This window comes from Apodemus sylvaticus, chromosome 6, assembly GCF_947179515.1.
Source record: "Apodemus sylvaticus chromosome 6, mApoSyl1.1, whole genome shotgun sequence".
Taxonomy (NCBI): domain Eukaryota; kingdom Metazoa; phylum Chordata; class Mammalia; order Rodentia; family Muridae; genus Apodemus; species Apodemus sylvaticus.
Window position 1 is genome coordinate 21,931,478 of NC_067477.1, and position 20,223 is coordinate 21,951,700.

General features: G+C 39.0%; 1 protein-coding gene across 1 annotated transcript in view; it reads left to right on the forward strand.

Annotated features, from left to right (window-relative positions):
* Nucleotides 1–20,223, forward strand: part of Rps6ka5 (ribosomal protein S6 kinase A5) — a 177,531-nt gene that overhangs the window by 119,637 nt on the left and 37,671 nt on the right. Inside the window, exons 6-7 of the mRNA XM_052185249.1 lie at nt 9,135–9,218; nt 11,200–11,303. Of these exons, the coding sequence (XP_052041209.1) occupies nt 9,135–9,218; nt 11,200–11,303 (188 nt within the window). The remainder of the gene's footprint in view (nt 1–9,134; nt 9,219–11,199; nt 11,304–20,223) is intronic.

The window sequence follows — 20,223 nt, forward strand, 5'->3', positions numbered from 1 at the left end:
TGGAAAGACTCGATGCTGCAGTGTAGGGGAATGCCAGGACAGGAAAGCAGGAGAGGGTTGATTGGGGAACAGCGGGAGGGGAAAGGGCTTATGGGGTTTTCAGCTGGTGTGTGTGGGGGGGAACCAGGAAAGGGGAAATCATTTGAAATGAAAATAAAGAACATGTCTAATTAAAAAAAAATCACTAATGGGAAAGGAGTGAAGGAGCTAAAGGGGTTTGCAGCTCCATAGGAAAAACAATATGAACCAGCCAACCCCCCCCCCCCAGAGCTCCCAGGGACTAAACCACCTACCAAAGAGTACATATGTGGCAGAGGATGGCCTTGTCGGGCATCGATGGGAGGAGAGGCCCTGGGTCCTGTGAAGGCTCAGTGCCCCAGTGTAGGGGAATGCCAGAGCGATGAGGTGGGAGTGGGTGGGTGTGTAGGGGAGCACCCTCATAGAAGCAGGGGAGGGGGAAGGGATGGGGGTTTGTTGAAGGGAAACTGGGAAAGGGGATAACATTTGAAATGTAAATAAAGAAAGTATCCAATAAAAAGAATATAAAATTTAAGAAAAGATCAGCAAAGTCACGTTCATTATAAAAAACCCAAGACACTGATTTGTCCATAGCATAATAAATATTGATAATTTCATTAAAACAAAAAAAGCAAACTGGAAGTAGGGCAAGGTTTGAAAATGTCAAAGCTCGCCTTCAGTGACATACCTTCTCCATCAAGGCTAAACATCTAAACTTCCTCAAGCAGCATCACCAATTGGGACCAATTAAAACACCAGAGCCTAGGGAGACATTTCTTTCAAACCACCACACTGGACAGGGGTTGGGTCCACACAAGCATTTTCACATTAAGAAATATACAGTGACTATGTCAGTTTGGGATTTCCTCTATCTTTCTACTGTCTTGATTGATTTGTAGTGACATGTATTCATGATGGATTTTCATTTACACATGTTCCTGGAAAGCCTACTAGGTCTCTCTTAATTACTCCTGTCATTCATTTGCCAAAATAAGTGACTCTGGATAGTAATGACTTTTTAGGTAAGAGGAGGCATTGGAAGAGCCCTAGCGTCGGAAGTACAGCTGTGGCTTCAGTCTGTCCTCCACTTAGAACAGTATACAACTGGGCCAACAAGTTAACTCAGTGAGATTAGGGACTTGATGCCAAGCCTGACCACCTGAGTTTGATTTATGGGACGTACAGGGTGGAAGGAAAGAACTGACTACACAATTGTCCTCTGACCCATGCACACTTAAATAAACATAATAAAATAGAAAAGACATACTATAAAATATTTCAGTGTTAACATATTTAACTCTAGCCATTTGTGAAGTTTCTGCATGTGCACCGCCACGCTCCCCCCTTCACCCAAGACATCAGAGCAGAGCAGACCCTTTGTCTCCTCCAAAGAGCAAGGACACGATGGCTCCACAGTTCCCTTTTATTTTTTTTTATGGCATAAATGACTGATTCTTGTTAACCTCACTCAGGATATTGTTTTCCCCCCTCTCTAAGTCGATGTATATGAGACAACTTTTGAATTGACATTTTCCTAGAAACTTCTAAGTACTAAATACTCCATTTGTTCATATAATGTTAAATATTTAGTTTGCTTGAAAAATATTTAGCTGACAGTTTTATCTTAACTATTTTCTTTATTATGTTGGTTTTTATTCTGATGAACTGCTGTTGGATGCTGGTTTCCCTGAAATAGGCCTTGGAGCTCAGGGAAAGCATTTCCATGGTGTGTCCACTAGAGGGCCACTGGCCACTGCAGCTGTGGATGAGGTGTGTCTATCAGTTTAGGATTGTCTCATTTATTTTCTGAGAAGCAAACGAAAAGTGTTTAAAACTCTGTTGAATGTGAGGGACTTTTAAATCCAGAGGAATTTAACAGAATTTACCCTTGGATAATAAGATTGAAAATTCATGATTAATGTTTACATTCTGTACATTTCTTCGTACATTTATCAGATTTTTGATAGATTTCATATGTTTTTATCATAATCACCCCTCTCCCACATCTCTTTCCAGATCCTCCTTACCTCCCTACCTCTCTAACTTCATTCTCTCTATCTCTATCTCTGTCTCTGTCTCTGTGTGTGTGCGTGTGTGTGTGTGTGTGTGTGTGTGTGTGTGTGTGTGTCTGCCTGTCTGTCTCTATCCCTATCTCCCTAACTATTTTTTGTTTGTTGTTAGTTTCTTTGAGACAGGGTTTCTCTGTATAGCCCTGGCTGTCCTGAAACTCACTCTGTAGATCAGGCTGGCCTCGAACTCAGAAATGCACCTGCCTCTGTCTCCCAAGTGCTAGGATTAAAGGCATGCGCCACCACTGCCCGACTTGTCTCCCTGACTCTTAAACTCCTGGGCCTGAGGCTTGCTCTGAGGTGTGGTCAGTGTACCAGCTGTCACACCAATAAAGAAATAGACATTTCTTCTCCCAGCAGCAATTAAATTCAATAGCTCTTTGACAGTAGATGGGCCTTGTACCCGTCTCCCTCCTCCATGCTAGGGTTTTGTCCATCTTGAGCTCTGGCAGGTCTTATGCACACTGTCACAATAACTGAGAATTCAAATGTGTATCTGCCCTGTTGTATATGAAAAGAAATTACAGTGACCTTGAAATTATCCACTCCTACTCTCTCTGGTTCTTGCAGTCTTTTTGGAGTGTGTGTGTCGGGGTTGGGACAAGGTCTCACCATGTAACTTTGGCTGGCCTAGAACTTGCTATGTAGACCAGGTTGACCTTAAATTTGTAAGAGATCCTCCTGCCTCTGCCTACAGAGTGCTGGGGTTAAAGGCAGGTGGCACTATGCTCTTGACTTTCTAATATTCTTCCTGCTTTTTCCCCACATAGATGCTTGAGCCTGGAGAGAGGGGTGTGGTAAAGGCATCCTGCTTAGGACCAGCACTCCAAACTCCCCGAGTCTCTGCGGGTGGGTGTCTGAGATAACTGTCCTCACTGCAAGGAGCTTCAGTGGTGAAGGTTGAGAGGCCTTCATTGATGGGTAGAATAGCAAGTCATTATGAGTCATTTTGTGCTTTATCCATTTAGAAGAATAATTGTAGTACATCTCTACCTTGCACATGTGTATGTGTGCACATATCCATGGCATGGTGTACATATGAAAGTCAGAGAGCAAAAATAATTCCACGCCGTAGAAACTTAGCAGTCACACTTTCAGTTATGTACATTTTCCTTTTTGTCCTGCATATTCAGGAATCTTTGTCTGCCAATGTTCAGTCAAGGTATGGAGATCTGATCGTGAGCTAGGGATACAAAAGTTCCTCCTCTGCAGAGGCAGCAGACAGTAACATGTGTGTTAGTCAAGTACTTAGGTAGTATATCTGTAATAGGTAGCAGGGAATCACATTCAATAAGAAAGAAATGGAAGGATCTATACTGGAGATGCTTTGCTATGAAGGGGACACATGAGAAGTGACAGTGGCCACAGGGGTATCTTAGCGATTGTGTAGAACAAGTGATGGTTAGAGTAGTGGGCTAAGGATGTGTAACCACGCAGAATCAGATTATCCAGGTCAGAAAGGCCTTGTAAGTACTACAGTGTCTCTGTACAGACCAGCAGCCACTAGAGAGTCTGAGGAGCATGGCCTGAACCAAGCTGTTTTAGAATGTATCTGCTTGGCATGGGTGGTAACTCAGAGGGGGACAGGAAATGGATTGAGTTGAGGAAACTCTTATAGTATCAGCAAAAGATGGTATTGCCTTGAGCCACCATTGATGGGGAGGAGTTTCAGAGGTCATTAGATCTGGAGAGTATTTTGACAGTAGAATTAATGGAAAATTTTATGAATTAGATATGGGATATGAGAGAGCCTGAAGAATCTAAGGTAGCTGCTAGAGCAGCTGAAAGGGTGACTTTACAGAACTTGGGGTGGGTTAACCAGTTCAGTTCGGTAAGCTGAAGTTACATGATCCATAAGACATAAATAAAAGCAGGTACATGGATTCTATAATTTTCTATTTTGTACATGCATACTATTATCTTGCATTTTAAATGTACATGAATGGTTGTGGTGTGTGTGTGTATGTATGTGTGTGTACATATATACTTGTTTGTGGTTGTGCATGTGTGCATGTGAGTACATGTTCATATGTGTACATAGAGCCCAGATGTTAATGTCAGGTGTCTTCCCCTATTACTCTACTTTTTTTTTATACAGAGCCTGTCACTGAACCTCAGTTCATTGAGGCTGGCTGGCCATGAGCTTCAGGAATCAGCCTGAAACACAGGAACATTGTTAATTGTGTACATAACTGCATAATTCTATAAATTTATAGATTCATCTGGATGTTTTATGTAGATAACAATATTAAAAGAATACATTGAAGTTGAAAGATAGCTGAGGTGGTAAAGTGCTCACTGTGTCAGCTGAGGCCCTGAGGCCCGTCCCCAGCACCCACAGTGAAGGCTGAGGCTGCAGGCCTATGCTTGTAATCTCGGTGCTGGAGAGGTACAGACAAAGGACCCATGGAGCTCACTGGCCAGACAGCCTAACCTAGTGGAGGAGCTCAGGGTCCCACTGAGAGATGGCATCAAGAATTATGGTAGCCTAAACGTGTTCTGAACAAAGGCAACACCAGTGGACTTGCTAATGTGGAAAGGGCGAGGCTCACCAGCCCACCACACATGCCACATGACAGAGACACTATTTATTTACAAGTAGCAACGATTTGTTTCTTTTCTATTTTCATGTCTTTTAGTTTGTGTATGTTTGGGAATAGCATATATACCACATGTGTGTGTGGTACCCACAGAAGCCAGAAGAGTCGGTTCCCTTGAAACAAGAGTTCCAGATGGTTGTGAGCCGTCACGTGGGTGCTGGGCACCAAACCCAAGTACTCTAAAAAGGCAGAAAGTGCTGCTAACCTTTGGCTCATCTCATCAGGCCCAGTATTTATGTTTTTGATAGGTAAACTTTATTATTAGTCTTTGCAGGCTTGTTTTTCTCTGACAAAGCATCTTCCAATTCCTAGAACACACTTTACTTTTCATGAATTTTTCTCATTAGCTTTTTATATTAATATCTTTTAGAAATGTTAGAAGTTTTTCTTAAGTTTGTTAGAAAGTTGCTGAGCTATGGTAAGTTGCTGAGCTGTGGTAGTGCATGCCTTTAATCCCAGCACTTGGGAGGCAGGGGCAGGTGGATGTCTGATTTCAAGACCAGCCTGGTCTACAGAACAAGTTCCAGGGCAGCTAGGATCACACAGAGAAACCCTGGAGAGAGAGAGGAGAGGGGGAGAGGGACGGATTGAGATTTAAGTTGATGAATAGTTTTGCAAACATTTTACATAGTTTACACGCTTCTGTTTTGGTGAGTGATGAGTGCATCTCCACAGCTAGCATGGCCCATGTGTTTTGTTTTCTATTTTCATGACAGGTAGCTTACAGACTTATATAAATACAGAAGTATATTTAGACTTTAATTTTGAATCAGTTTTGGTAAGTTGCTGTAATTTTATATACAATACTACATTGTGTCTAAAATTCTTGTCTTTCATTTGTTCATAGAATTTCCTTATTGTTTTAATATTGTTATAACTTCTGTAATCTTTTCTTTTCTTAGATATTTTCTTTATTTATATTTCAAATATTGTCCCCTTTCATCATTTCTCCTTCCTCCTATCCCATCCCCCCTCCCCCTGCTCACTAACCCACCCACTCCTGCTTACCTGTCTTGGCATTCCCCTACACTGGGGCATTGAGCCTTCATAGGACCAAGGGCCTCTCTTCTCACTGATGACCAACAAGGCCATCCTCTGCTACATATGCAGCTGGAGCCATGACTCCCTCCATGCGTACTCTTTGGTTGGTGGTTTAGTCCCTGGGACCTCTGGGGTCCTGGGTGGTTCATTTTCAGTCACTAAGGTTTGCAGTTAGTGGTTCTGCCATTTGCCTGTCCTCCCGTAGTCTTGTGTAAGACATGCCCCACTCAGCCACAGGCTATCCCAGTTCTGTAACTAGTTTCTTTGCTTCTTTATTCTCTGTAAGTTACTTTGGTGGTTTTTTTCCAAAGCTTAGAATTTTATAGTTATCTCACTACTAATTGGCTTTTTAAAATAATAAATAAGTACTTCTAGGAACAGCCTTTAGCTATTTTTAAAGTTCTGGCAATGTTTTATTTTTACTGTTTTAAAACTCTTTGTCATTTTGTCTTTGGGTGATGGATGCATTATTTAGAAGTTGATTTTAAGAGAATGAGATTTATAGATGTTGCTGTTAGATAAAATAGTACATGACTTAAAATATAGTACAGCCTCTCTTGGTGATGAGCCCCCATTTTTCCAGTGCAGAGTGGTCGGCCCTGAAACCATACATACATAAACAACAAAAACAGGCTCAGCAGATTGTATTTATACATATTTGTACATACATACATACATACATACATACATACATACATACATACATACCAATAGCAAAATAAAAGGTAGCTGTCAGCTTGAGAGTGGGGAGACATGAGGGGTTTGAGCAGGTAGCTGGGATGGGCTAGAAGGAAGAAAAGGGAAAGTGATATAGTTCTATTTACAGCAAAAAGATTTAAAAAATAAAACATTTCTGCTAGTGATCATCACATCTTTCTGGCACTAACCAGTACATATACATCATATACTTTTAAAATCAGAGTTATAGATAGTGTTTTAGAGAAGGAAATCCAGATTTTTAAGGCTTTTAATTTGAAGTTTGTCTGCATCTATTCATTGTATGTGTATGCATGTATGGGCACACATGCCACAGTGCACATGTAGAGATAAGAGGAGGACTTACAGGAATCTGAGTATCAAACTCAGGTTATCAGGCTTGCTGGCCATTACCTTTATTTACTAAGCCATCCTACCTGCCCTAGTGTGAACTTTTTATCAAGTTAAAATTTGATTTTTATTGTCTTACACTGAGAAGGAAATCAGCATAATTTTAAATATGTGAAGCAAAGCCACTTATAAATGGAAATCAAAGTTTTACAAAATTTTCTTATAAGGTTAGTTTTCTACACAAAAATTAAGAAGCAGTACCTTTAAGCTCATCATTTTTGAGTTTCTAAAACTTGATTTAGCATTTGATGTTTTAGAGATATCAAATAAAGCTCAAGAGCTATGTCTGTGGTTCAGAGCGTTTGCTGCTCTTGTATAGGACCTGGGTTGGATGCTCAGTACCCACATGTGGCTCAGTCTTCTGGGACTCCAGGTCAAGGAGATCAGGGCCCTCATCTGGCCTCCTCAGGCCACAGGCAAAGACTCATACACAAAAAGTAAAAACTACTTTTTAAAATGATGCTATCAAGTAATAACTACAATTCATTCATTTTTTATATATTGCTGGAGGTTGTGTATGATGTGTTTTTGCTTTGTGTTCAAAAAGAGATAGAGCATAATAAGTGCTATATTAACTTAAACATAATGTAAAGGATTTTTAGATGTTTTTAATAATCTGATGAATACACCCTGAAACACATTTTTCCATGTAATAAACTGTTCAAAACTTTTGCCTTTTGTATACAAATTTAGGTGGAATTACTTTTATTCCTGTCAATCCTTCAGTAGTTGCTTCTGTAATAACATGTGGTGGTGCCATGCTGAGACAGAGGTGCAGGGCATGTACATGGCTTACGCTGGCTATTTACAGCTCCGCTCTGCGCGCCAAAAGCAGCACTAACTCCCTCTGGTCCCTCTGGTCCGCACCTGGGTGGCTCCCTTCTGTCCCTAGAGGGAATAGTAGCTTAGTGTCCACAGGATCCAAAGGGAGCAAAGTCAATCATCATGTTAGCCTTATTCTTAAGTGTATGTGTGTTATGATTCACAGTTTTAGTTCATAGTGCTTAAAAGCATTGTTCCTGTGGTTGGTTTGCTTGTTTGTTTTAACCTTGAACCAATAAATCGGGCTTCTATTATGTCTATGTCAGTTTCAGTAGTAGTCATTCTTCATAGTTGCACCTGGGAAATAAAAAGAGAGTGCTTGCTTTTCTTGAAACTGATTGAGGAATAAAGTATAAATCAGAGGTCTTTCCCTAGGAAAGTTTTGTAAAAACTGCTTCATGATTTTTTTTTATTAAAATGGGGGGTCTTCATTTTATAGCCCTGGCTGGCCTAGAACTCACTAGGTAGACCAGGCTGGCCCAAACTCAAGAGCTTCACCTGCCTCTGCCTCCTGAGTATTGAGATTAAAGATGTTCATATACCACCACATTTTTATGCCACCAAAGTGCTCTTTAAGTTTTCTATATAAATATATAAATGTGTAATATGTCTGTATGGGAGAATTTTTTCCTCAGTGTAATTTTAGCTTTTTCTTTCATTACATTGGGATGATCTGTTGGTCATTTTAAGATTTTCTTCAGTTTGTTAAAGCTAATTGTGAGGCTGATATAATAACTTAGCCTCTTTGAATTTTTAAAGTTTTATTTTAAAAAATCAACAGCTGACATTAAGAGACATTTTTCTAAGTCATCAGTTTTGTTCCTCTTTTTTTTTTTTTTTAAAGATTTGGTTTTTTCAAGACAGGGTTTCTACATATAGCCCTGACTCTCTTGGAACTCACTCTGTAGACCAGGCTGGCCTCGAACTCAGAAATCTGCCTGCCTCTGCCTCCCAGAGTGCTGGGATTACAGGAGTGTGCCACCACTGCCTGGCAGTCTGGTTCCTCATTTAAACATGCCGTTAGCAGTGCTGACTGTGTAAAGTGATGGGGAAGAAGAGTTTTCACCTTGTTTTCCTGTTTTTGTTCCCCTACTTTCTCACTGGCCTTTGACCTTCCCTCAAGTTTTCCAAGTTTTGCACTCACTTAACTAAAATATTAATTCATGTTATTCTACTGGGACTATTTCCATTCCTAAAAGAGAATGATTAAAGAAATTTCTAACCGAGATGCATGCACCAAGAACAAAGAAGCATCAATAAATGGATTAATGTGAGAGAGGGTTGATGGATACTAACTATCAGTGTCTCAGGCAAGATGTTTACCCCGTGCCCTTTGGAGTAGGCATAAGTCTGTCCTGGTACAGAGGACTGTCAGGCAGATCGTACCACTGCTACTGTTGCTGTAACTCAACCACTGGCACGTTTTCCTTGTCATGCTAGCTTGAAATCATATCCCCTTTTTGTTTGTTTGTTCAAGACTGAAAGAGCATATTCCTTTTGTGGAACTATTGAATACATGGCACCAGATATCGTCAGAGGGGGTGATTCAGGACATGACAAGGTATGTTCTACTTTTGATCCTTCATTTCGTATTTCTAGAAATTGTGCAGTAAGAGTGAATCCTAGTTAATAACTTCCTGTATAGACCCTTAATCAGAGCCATATTTTTGATTTGTTTCTCCGTTCTGTATTCTTGAATACACTATGAGTTTTCACATTTTGTATTAAAAAAACACAAAGTTTAAGAAATTTAGGTTTTCCTTTTAAGGTTTTATTGAAGTCTTTTGTAGAGTGACATTTTTGTTAAAGTTTGGACCTTGAAGTTATTCTTCAACAATTATATATATATATATATATATATATATATACATGGAATTTATTTCTATTGGCAGAGCTTAAACGAAGCACCAAATGTTACTCCATTAAAATTTTTTTCTGTTGTATGAGGCTTATTTGAACCAAGAATAATATAAAAGTATGACTGAATACCTAGGCTATGTATGTAGCCCCTCTGCATCATGGGGAGAGATTTTGAACAAAACTTTATTGTCATGGCTAAGTTCTTCAGGAAAAAAACAGAAAAAGGTGGAGGTTGTGTTTGCCACCTTTGGTTAATAAATCCTAATGAGATATTGAGAAGCCACTGAACAAGAAAACTACTCATTTTATTCCTGGTTTGCCTTTAACTTTACAACAATATTGATGCCTTTGTTGATTTTTCATTAACAGAAATATCATTTTTCATAACCTTGAAAAGGAAATTCTACACTTAAAATACAGTCTGTTTTCCTAATCCTAAGAAAGCTCAATTTTTTTTTTGCCTTATCCTCTTCCTTGTATATGTGCCCATGAAGAGATAATGAAGAAGCTGTCAGCTCTAAGTTGTTATAAAATCTAGCTCATTTTTCTGTCGTGTATTAAAGGCTAACCATTTTCTATCACTTTTGATTTATTAACAGCATTTCCAAGTGAGTTTGACTGGTTTGTCCTTACTGTCTCTCTCTCTCTCCTTTGTTCCCTCTCAATACACTTCATATACAGTCTCATTGTCTATGGTGAATGCTTGGTCTTGTCTTTATGACCAGTCCCATGTTGACCAAGCACATTCTCAAGGGTGGTGGTCCCTGTGACCCATGGCTAGACCCTGATCTCAGGTGTGTCTTAGCCAAGCAGCATGGTTTCATGCCCCATGCAGGACATTCTGAGAGCACTGACTCTGCTGCCATGGAACTCCTTCTGAGAAGTCGGGAGGTAAAATGCTGGTGTAGTCTGCTTCATGGTATAATTTAAAGCTGTCATGCAGTTTAATGTAAATTTATAACTTAGATTTTTAAATTTTTCTACTAAAACTTAATGAAACTGGGATAGATGGCTTAGCAGTTAAGAGCTTAGTGGAACCAATTTTCAACTAAGAAAACTTTGCATTATACCTAGAATTCCTGCATGGTTAAGATCCATGTTATAATGAGCCAAAAACTATTCTCTTGAATATTCATTGTTCAGATAATTTGTAAATGGCTTTCCAGTTTAGAGTACATTTTATTTTCTATTATTTTAAATCTCACCATAGGTGGGGATACTTAGATATATTCTGTATAGAATTGACTTGTAGGGGGATATTTAAAAATAACACCCTTGTGTGAGATTCATATTTTTTGCCTTTGAGTTTAAGGAACTCCATCTGGTTCTTTCGGCATGAATGCTTTATAAAATGTGGTTGAAACTTTTTCCTACCGATCCTAAGTCCAATGTTCCACCTATCTTAACTTTTAGAAAAACATTTTAAGTTAAATTGTTTTAAATTAAAAATGGTAAAACTGACTGATTTAGAAAATTGTTGCAGCACTTTCTGTTCTAGGAATATGTAGGCATTTGTCCTCTAAATATCTCTTATATGTGGTAACTCAGTACTCCTTGCACAGAAAGTTATGAAAACTGTTTTTTGTAAAATATTTTTAAGTATATACCTTTATTTGGGTCCTTTTTTGTAATATATATTTTAGTTACTAATTCTACAAAATGGACTTGTTATTGTTTTCTAGGCAGTTGACTGGTGGAGTTTGGGTGTTCTAATGTATGAGCTACTAACTGGAGCATCACCTTTCACTGTTGATGGAGAAAAAAATTCCCAGGCTGAAATATCTAGGTAAGACTTAAACAAGTGCCATAAGCGTAACCTCTGCAGGTTTCCAGAGTGTTACTCCTTCCTGTTCATTCATAACAACTGTCACAGCTGCAGTGTTATGTTTTTGTCCTATTTTCACTTGAATTTTCTAACATTGAGAACAGATTTGACAGAAGTAAATATTGAGTCCACTTCAGTGAACTTGAAATAACAGGGATTAATTTGTGTTTTTGCCTAAAACAATTTTAACGATGGGGAAAAAAATGTGAAACAGCAGTTTTGAGGACATTGAACATCTGACAATGGAGGGCAGAGGTTTCAAAGATACAGAAAATAAACAAGGTATACCCTAAGATTGTCCCAAATGACTACCTTAAGAGCTCCAGGATGAATCACAGGGAAGGACAAACCCATGAGACAGTGAGGAAGTGAACGGTGGATGGTCTAGGGAGACCTGGACAGCTAGTTCGCTGAGTGGAGAGATTGGAATCCAGAGATTTGCAGAAATATTGTTCTATGGAAAATACACACCATAAAATGTTTATTATTTTATAGTTATTTATATCATAGTTACTCTTCTTCAGATTGAGCTATATATTCACTACAATTACAGTTTCTAATGGCTTGCTTTGTTTGTTTGTTTTAGTAGAAACAATCTGACCTAAATTGACAATCTGACCTAAAATTTAGGTAGAGATGAAGAGGACCTGTACTAGCCAGATTATTTTTTAAGAAGAACAAAATTGATTTCAAGACTTATTCTAAGCTGTAATGATTGCACATTTGGGTTTTGGTATTAGGACAGACAGATGTCGGAAATGATTTGTGTGCCTATAATCCCAGTACATGGAAGGTATAAACTAGAGGACTGCTATAAGTTCAAGGCTAGCCCACCCCATCAACATAGTGAATGCTAGAGCAGCCCCAGCTATATAGCATGACCTTTTCTCTAAAATGTAAAAAAAAAAAAAAGAAGAAGAAGAAGAAGAGAGAGAGAGGGCGAAAGGAAGGATAAGAAAAGAAGTTAAACTAAATAGAATAGAGAGCCCAGAAAAATCACTATGTGCACAGGCAGCAGACTTTTGACAAAGTGTCAGTTACCTGTCATTTGGGAGGGGCTTTTCAATAAATGATGCTAGAATCCCTGGCTGCTCCGGTGGGAAAAGCATGAACTTCAATAAATGCTTAGTACTATATAGAACAAAATGCACTCAAAAGAAACCTAATATTTCTAATGTGGCCTAAATGTAAAAGTTATAATCTGTAGAACTGGGAGATACCTTAGCAGATAAGGATACTTGCTGTTCAAGTCTAGTGACTCCCCCAAACCCACATAAAGGTGGAAGAGAATGTCATAAGGTTCTCTCTGACCTGTGTGTTGTGACACTTGTATTCCTCTCCTCGAAATTAATTAGTTTTCTAAAATTTCCTGTGGTCTTGCATCAGCTAAAATTTTCTTAAGTAGAACAGTCAATCAAAGAAATTGTTTATAAACTAGACTGTTTCAGGGTCAAATCTCTGTCCTTTAAAGCATTAAGACAGTGAAAGTGACAAGTCGCTGTAATAAAAGTTTTAAATAAGTGCTGGAGAGATGGCTCAGCAGTTAAGAGCACTGACTGCTCTTCCAGAGGTCCTGAGTTCAATTCCCAGCAACCACATGGTGAGTCACAACCACCCATAATGAGATCTGATGCCCTCTTCCGGTGCGTCTGAAGACAGTGACAATGTAATCTTATACATTAAATAATTAATTAATTGATTGATTTTTAAAATTTAAATAATATATCTGTTAAAGGTCTGATACAAGAGATATATAAAAACTTAAGGAAACAACCAACCCATTGTACAATACACAAAAACGTTGGACAGGTGTTCCAGCAAAGATCATCACTGAACAGCAAGTAAACATGTGAGAAGATGAGGAATCTCATTGGTCTTTAGGGAAGAACGATTGCAACCACAGGAACTGCTACCATATACTCGCTCGGGTGGCTGTGAGTAAAGGCAGTGGCCATGCCAGATGCTAGTAAGATTATGGAAGAGACCAGGCAGTGGTAGTACACACCTTTAATCCCACACTTGGGAGGCAGAGGGAGGTGGAGCTCTGAGATGAAGGCCAACCTGGTTTACAGAATGAGTTCCAGAACAGCCATGGATTCAGAGAATACTCTGTCTTGAGAAACCAAAGTCAAAATCAACACCCCCCCCCCCATAAGACTAGGTAGGGAATGCAGAGGAGTGTGAGCAAGGGGAACATAGAGTTCGGTGTAAGTAGTACTGTGTTAGAAAAGAGCCGGTTTCTTTAAGACTCAAAACATCTAATATATGACATCATTCTAGCTAGCACTCAGTGTTTATGAGGGAGGACAAACATGCTTACAAAACCTCCTACAGCAAGTGATCCCAAATTGGACAAGTATCTGTCGAGAGTCGTTAAATTATACTGTATCTATGCAAATGAAGAGCTACCTAGTGGTAAAAGTGTACAGTGTATTAATACATACAAAAAGTTGGATAAATCTTAAAATAATTATAGTGAAAGAAGCCGGACAATATAGAGCATTTACTGTGTGCCTCCATTTCTGGAGAATGTCAGCAACAGGAAACAGAGTGGTCATTAGTGTGAGACTGGCAAGGGAGAAGAGAAGGAAGAAATGTCAAAGGAGCATGAGAAACTTTGGGAGGGGATGTGTTTCTGCATTATCTTGAGTGTGGTGCCAGAATTACACTTACATGCACAAGGCAGACCTCATCCAGTTACACTTTGTGTGAATTTATTGCTCATACATTGCACATCAATAAAGTAAAATAGTAAGATGTACCATTTCCAGGACAGGCTCAGAAGTAAATAACTTCAGTATTTCAGCTTACATAATACCTAACTTAAATGAGCAGGAACATTTTTAAAATCAGCTAAAATTATATCTGTTACAAAAAAATTCTAAATACTATTTTTAAATTGTAATTTAAATGGAGATTTAGTTTGAAAATTCTTCCAATGGGGTGTGGTGATTCGCACCTATAATCCAGTTGTTTGTGAAATTGAGTCACAATAGTTACATATTTGAAGACAACCTAGACAGAATTGTGACATTCCCATCTAAAAGAAATGAATAAATTTTTGGAAAAAATGCCTCAAAATTATAGGAGATCTTGGCCATCACTGTGAAAATTTAGGTCATGGTTTCCTCCCACCCTCGCTCTGGCTGCCGTAGAGAGAAGAGCATTGGTTGTGATATCAGAGATTCTTTAAATGTCATTCACATTGAAATTGATTTTGTTTCCTTTACATCAACCATTTGGCATTCTGTTTTTGGCAAGTGAAAGATCCTGAATCAAGATGTATCTGAAATCTTTAAACTAGCACAAATAGATTTTCAAGAACTAAAATACTTTCCTTTAATCAGTTCTCTGCTTTGTCAGGTTAATTAATTTTGTTTAAAGCTTGGTGATAATGTGATCATTTGGCAGTTTGGGTGACTGACTTGTCCTACTCCATTTTGTTCCTATAGGATAATTATTCTGATTGTTCCTTTGAATTGTATCACTGAGATAAGTGTATTATTATCTTGTCTCTGAATGGTTTAATTGGTGAAGTCTTTTTTTTTTCATTGAATTCTTATATTCCTTAATTTTTAATACAGGGTCTCACTATGCAACCTGCTCTAGCTTGCAGTTTATGTAGACCAGGTTTGCCTCCAATTCATAGAGATCCACCTGCCTCTGCCTATCAGGTGCTGGGATTAGAGGTCTATGCCACCATACCCTGCTCTGTCACATAATGTTTTTGATGTTCAAGAACTTAGCCTGCTCCAGTTCATCCTGTACTTTTTATTTCAGGTGCTTCAAAATATTATCCATGTTATTTGCTTGCTATTATTATCTACAGATAGTCTAAAATGTTTAATAAAAGTGTTAGTATATAAAATTTCAAAAGTAAAAAGAGTCCAGCTTTCTTCTCCCAGTTAGAATCTTCCTGGATGTGGGTGCAATCCCATACTTGCCCCATGCTGTCCTTGAAAGGACTGCTAGGTCAACATTTTCATCCATATTGAGTTTACTTAATTGCATCTGGTCCCCCTGCTCTAAAAATCGGGCCAAAATTATCTTTCTTGAATATAGAAGAATTCTGCTTATTCTTTCTAGATGTTGAAGAAGACAAGCATAGGGATAATTTAGTAACCTGCGATGTTATGTGGCTTACTTAGGCTGTGCACACACCCATCTTCTAATAATGCACTTAGCAGCCTGAGACCCTTATCTGTACTCAGATATGTAGCCCTCTCTGAATGATGGAGTTTCTCCCCCACTTGACTGTTAAACTCAGTTTCTCTTCAGATGTATTCCCAATAGACACAAGGACCAATTCATCCTAAACTAGTTTTGGGTGAATGCCCAATAAAGCAAAACTCAGATGAATTTTTAGAGATAATCCCCTATTTACCATTTTATGCCTATGCTTAATTGGGTATACATTTGACTAAAATTAGATACTTAATGGGAAAGGACATATTCCGTAGAATTATTTATATGACATCCTCTATCAGCCAAAATAGAGAATCTGTGGCACTATGCCCCTTAGCAACCATCCTTCTTCTCTTGCCCCTATCAAAGGAAGCCTACACAGTAATCAGGGCTCTTGAGTTTCACTCTTGTGGCCTGGTGCACCTCTGTGCTGTGTTCTGACCTGTTCTGTGTAGCTTCATTTGAATAAAATTTCCTTGATGCCTTTGCAATCTGTTTGAGTTTTTATTTCAAGTCTTTAAATTAGAGTCCTAGAATCCAGGAATCACCTGGCCCAGACTCCCAACCACTGGTAACAATATTACTGCAGATATTTGAAGAGAGTTTTATGTAGGACAAACTTCTTCAGTTCTGTTGACTGTTCCTAAAAAATTATTTCAGATACCTCACACCGTGATAGACAGCTAATTTGTTAATTTAGACTTAAATGCTTGCTGGTTGGCTTCATGTATCCCTGATTCCTATCTTTATCCATGTCTGTATCATGAGCCTTTCTTTCTGATGTGTCTTCCTACTAACTTTCTTTTTTTTTTAATTGAATATCATCTTCATTTACATTGCCATGGTAAAACCTTTCCCAATTTCCCCCCTCCCTAAAGACCCCTAACCCCTCCTCCCTCCCCCTGCTTCCACTTATATGCCCCTCCACCCAACACACTCCCACCTCTCCCCCTTGGTTTCCCTTTGTTCGGGCCTCTGTTGAGCCTTTACCTGACCAAGAACCATTCCTCCCACTGATGCCCGACAAGGCCTTCCTCTGCCACATTTTTGGCTGGAACCATGTGTGCCCCTTGGTTGATGGTTCAGTCCCTGGGAGTCTTGGAGCGTCTGGGTTCCCAAGATCATTGTTCTTCCCATGGGGCTGTAAGTCCCTTCAGCTCTTTTGGACCACCCTCTAGCTCCTCCATTGAGGACCCCATGCCCAGTCCAATAGTTGGTTGCTAGCATCTGCCTCTGTATTTGTAAGTCTCTGGCAGGGACTCTCTGGAGACAACCATTGCATGCTCCGTTTGTTATACACTTCTTGTTGTCCTTAGTAGTGTCGGGGTTTGTTGACTGTTTATAGGATGAATCCCCAGGTAGGGCAGTCTCTGGGTGGCCTTTACTTCAGCCCCTGCTCCACACATTGTCTCCCTTATTGCTCCTGTGAGTATTTTGTTCCCTTTCTTAGAGGAACCTTTAAGTTCTCCTTCTTGAGCATCCTGTGCTGGGTGAATTGTAACTTGTTTATTTTGAGCTTTTAGGCTAACTTCTGCTTTTAGCAAGTGCATACCATGTGTGATCCTTTGTGATTGGGTTGCCTCGCTCAGGATGACACTTTCTAGTTCCATCCATTTGCCTAAGAATTTCATAAATTCATTGTTTTTAATAGCTGAATAGTACTCCATTGTGTATATATACCACAGTTTCTGTATCCATTCCTCTGTTGAGGAACATCTGGGTTCTTTCCAGCTTCTGGCTATTATAAATAAGGCAGCAATGAACATAGTAGAGCATGTGTTCTTATTACATGTAGGAGTATCTTCTGGGTATATGCCTAGGAGTGGTATAGCTGGGTCATCAGGTAGTATTATGTCTAATTTTCTGTAGAACTTTGCCTTTTAGAGCAGATATTACTTCTGAACAGGAAGATACTGCCCTATCAGAGAGTCGTTCTTCTGCCTCCTCGTACAGGATGGGGCCATGAAAACCATGATAAATGAATATCTTTTCACCTGAAAATCAAGATGTAAATGTTTATCTCCTGCTGTTCCAAAATCACCTCTTAACAACTGTTTCTATTTTTCTCTGCCTTTGAAGTGAATTAATACATTTGCCATGAGATGTTCATTTGGCGTTTTATTTTCCCTCAGTAAAGTATGCTATATTAATGTTTCATTATACTTTTATAGGTATAATTTTAAGTCTAATCTTAAGTGTTATCAAAAGTCTAGGCAGCCTTCAATATCCATAGGTTCCACATCCTTGTACCAACCATAAATCAAAAATATTGGAATAAAATGATTCTCAGAAAGTTCAAAATGTAGGACTTGAATATAGTGTACAGAAGTACTATGAAGACCCTATATGAATATAGTGATATAGAGTCCCAGGTTTAGCTCTTGCCTTTCACAGCCCCAGGCTCTGGGTCACATTGCTTGAGCATTGCTCACTTCAAGTCTCATTGCTAAATGTATAATTAGGTCTACAATTGATACATCAATATTGAACAAGTTCAGTTTTTTTATACTTATCCCCAAAACAATACAATGTAATAACCATTCACAAATTTATGTTGAATCAGGTATGAGAAATAACCTGGAGATATTTTATACACTGGGACTTTCTTTGCCTACCAGTGGTATAAATAGTAATATGGAGACTTCTAACAGAGTTTAAAGCTTAGGCTGTTTGCTTGGGCAGTCTACCAGCAACTCTAACCTTAACCGATCATTCTAGCCTGCAACCTACCACGTGGCTAGCTCAGGACCGGTCTCTGCTCTGCTGCAGTCCTTTTATCTCTTTCTTCCGTGTCTACTCACAGAATCACCTGCAGCTGCCTGGTCTCCCAATGTCCCTCTCTCTGCCTGGAAATTCTGTCCTCTACTTCCTGCCCAGCTATTGGCTATCAACTCTTTATTATAACTAATCAGAACCTCTGATGCAATTCTAGATTGCCTTTAGGCAAGTGAGGAAGGATGAATATTTACAAAATATAAGGTCAGTGATAGGCCATAGAAATGGCAATACCAATATCCTGTGAACATTTAGCTCTCTGCTGGTACAGAATTAACCATTGAAAATTCATCAATTCTTTACACAATGAAGGTTACCTCAAGAGTTTTGAGTATGTGGGGGACTGTTTGTGGGGACACAACATGTCCATGTCATTTTATATAAAGAACTTGACATCCTCACGGGTTTGTATCCCTGGGGTTTTGGAAACAATCCCTTCTAATGCCAATGGATAGCCGTATCAAAAAAGAGCTCTAGCTAGTACTGTTTAGTAGTGGCCAGATAACTATAGTTTGTAGGCAAGAATTACTCTTTTTGCCAATTTGTTTTTGCATTTTCATTTTTGCTGGGGAGGATGGAAGGTATGAGCTAAGAATGCCTTTTTATGTTCTTTAAAAATAAAAAAAATTCATGATGTGAAAATTCTGAGAAACTTAGATTTGTGTCCAGTAAAACTTTATTAAAAATAGCCATGTTTGTTTATTAGTATATTTTCTCTTACAACTTTTAACAAGAGCCACAGAGTTGAATAGTTAGCTATAGAGACCTTGTAGATTACAAAGCCTAAAACACTTACTGCCTGTCTCTGTTAGTATTCTCTCACCCATTAACAGATAACAGATTGCGTCAAAGCTTCTGTAGAAGTAGCTTTAAAGTAGATTAGGCAATATACATTTTATAATTTCTGTGGTTCAAGAATTTAGGGTATAGCTCAGGTGTATGTCCTACGTTAAGGCTGTGGTCAAGAGTCTTGGTTAAGCTATAGTTATTTCAAGGCTCAACTAGGAAAAGATCTGTATCCAAGCTCACATGGTTGTTGGAAGATTCAGTTCTTTGTAGACTGATAGACCGTAGGCCTTAGTTCCTTGCTCACTGGTGGCCAAGAACCATCTTCATTTCCTTACTGTGTAGGCTAGCCTAACGTGGCAGCTTATTCCATCTAAGCATGTAGAACATCATGAAAGGTATTCAATCCATACATACCTAAGGGGCTGTCAATTCACAACTAACTGTGGCTTCTAGGGGCCAGTCCAGACATTCTACCTACCATTTGTGCTTTATGAAAAAAAATTACCAACTCCTAGTTTGGGTGATTAATTTATTGTTGTTCTGGCTAGGACAAACTTTAGAAAATCACTGTAGTATTTTATATGATTTTTTTTAATGTCTTTCTGACTAAAAACCTGAAAACAAGGCAGTAATTCTGGTGTATTTTATATTTTCTCCAGAATGATTTGTCAGTTATCATTTTAGATTCATTTGAATCTTAAAAATTTTGTTCCGTTGTCATTGCTGTTGTTCAAGAGTAGATGCACAGCTGGACCTGGCTGGCGGTGAACTCTTTTCAGCATAGTTCAGTCAGACGAGCTTACGTCCTTGTTTCTCCTCCCTGTGAAAGTCAGGGGTTCTCTTCTTGACTACCAGAAGCAGTGGCAGGATTAGGCACCTGTTGGCCATTCCAGGAGTTGGACTAGAGACATAAGAGGTTACGGAGTGCCTGGGGGAAGAAATAAGACAGCTTATGTGGAAATGAGGAGGTATGCCAGCACAGTACTTAGTGACAGTGCCAGGGCATCATGTGAGCATGAAGAATGCACATTGACTAAGTTGGCTGTGTTGTCACAGGGTAATCTTTGGGGATCATTGTCATATATGTGGTTGGATGGCTTCCTGGGAAGCTGGAACGTTATAAAGTACATAA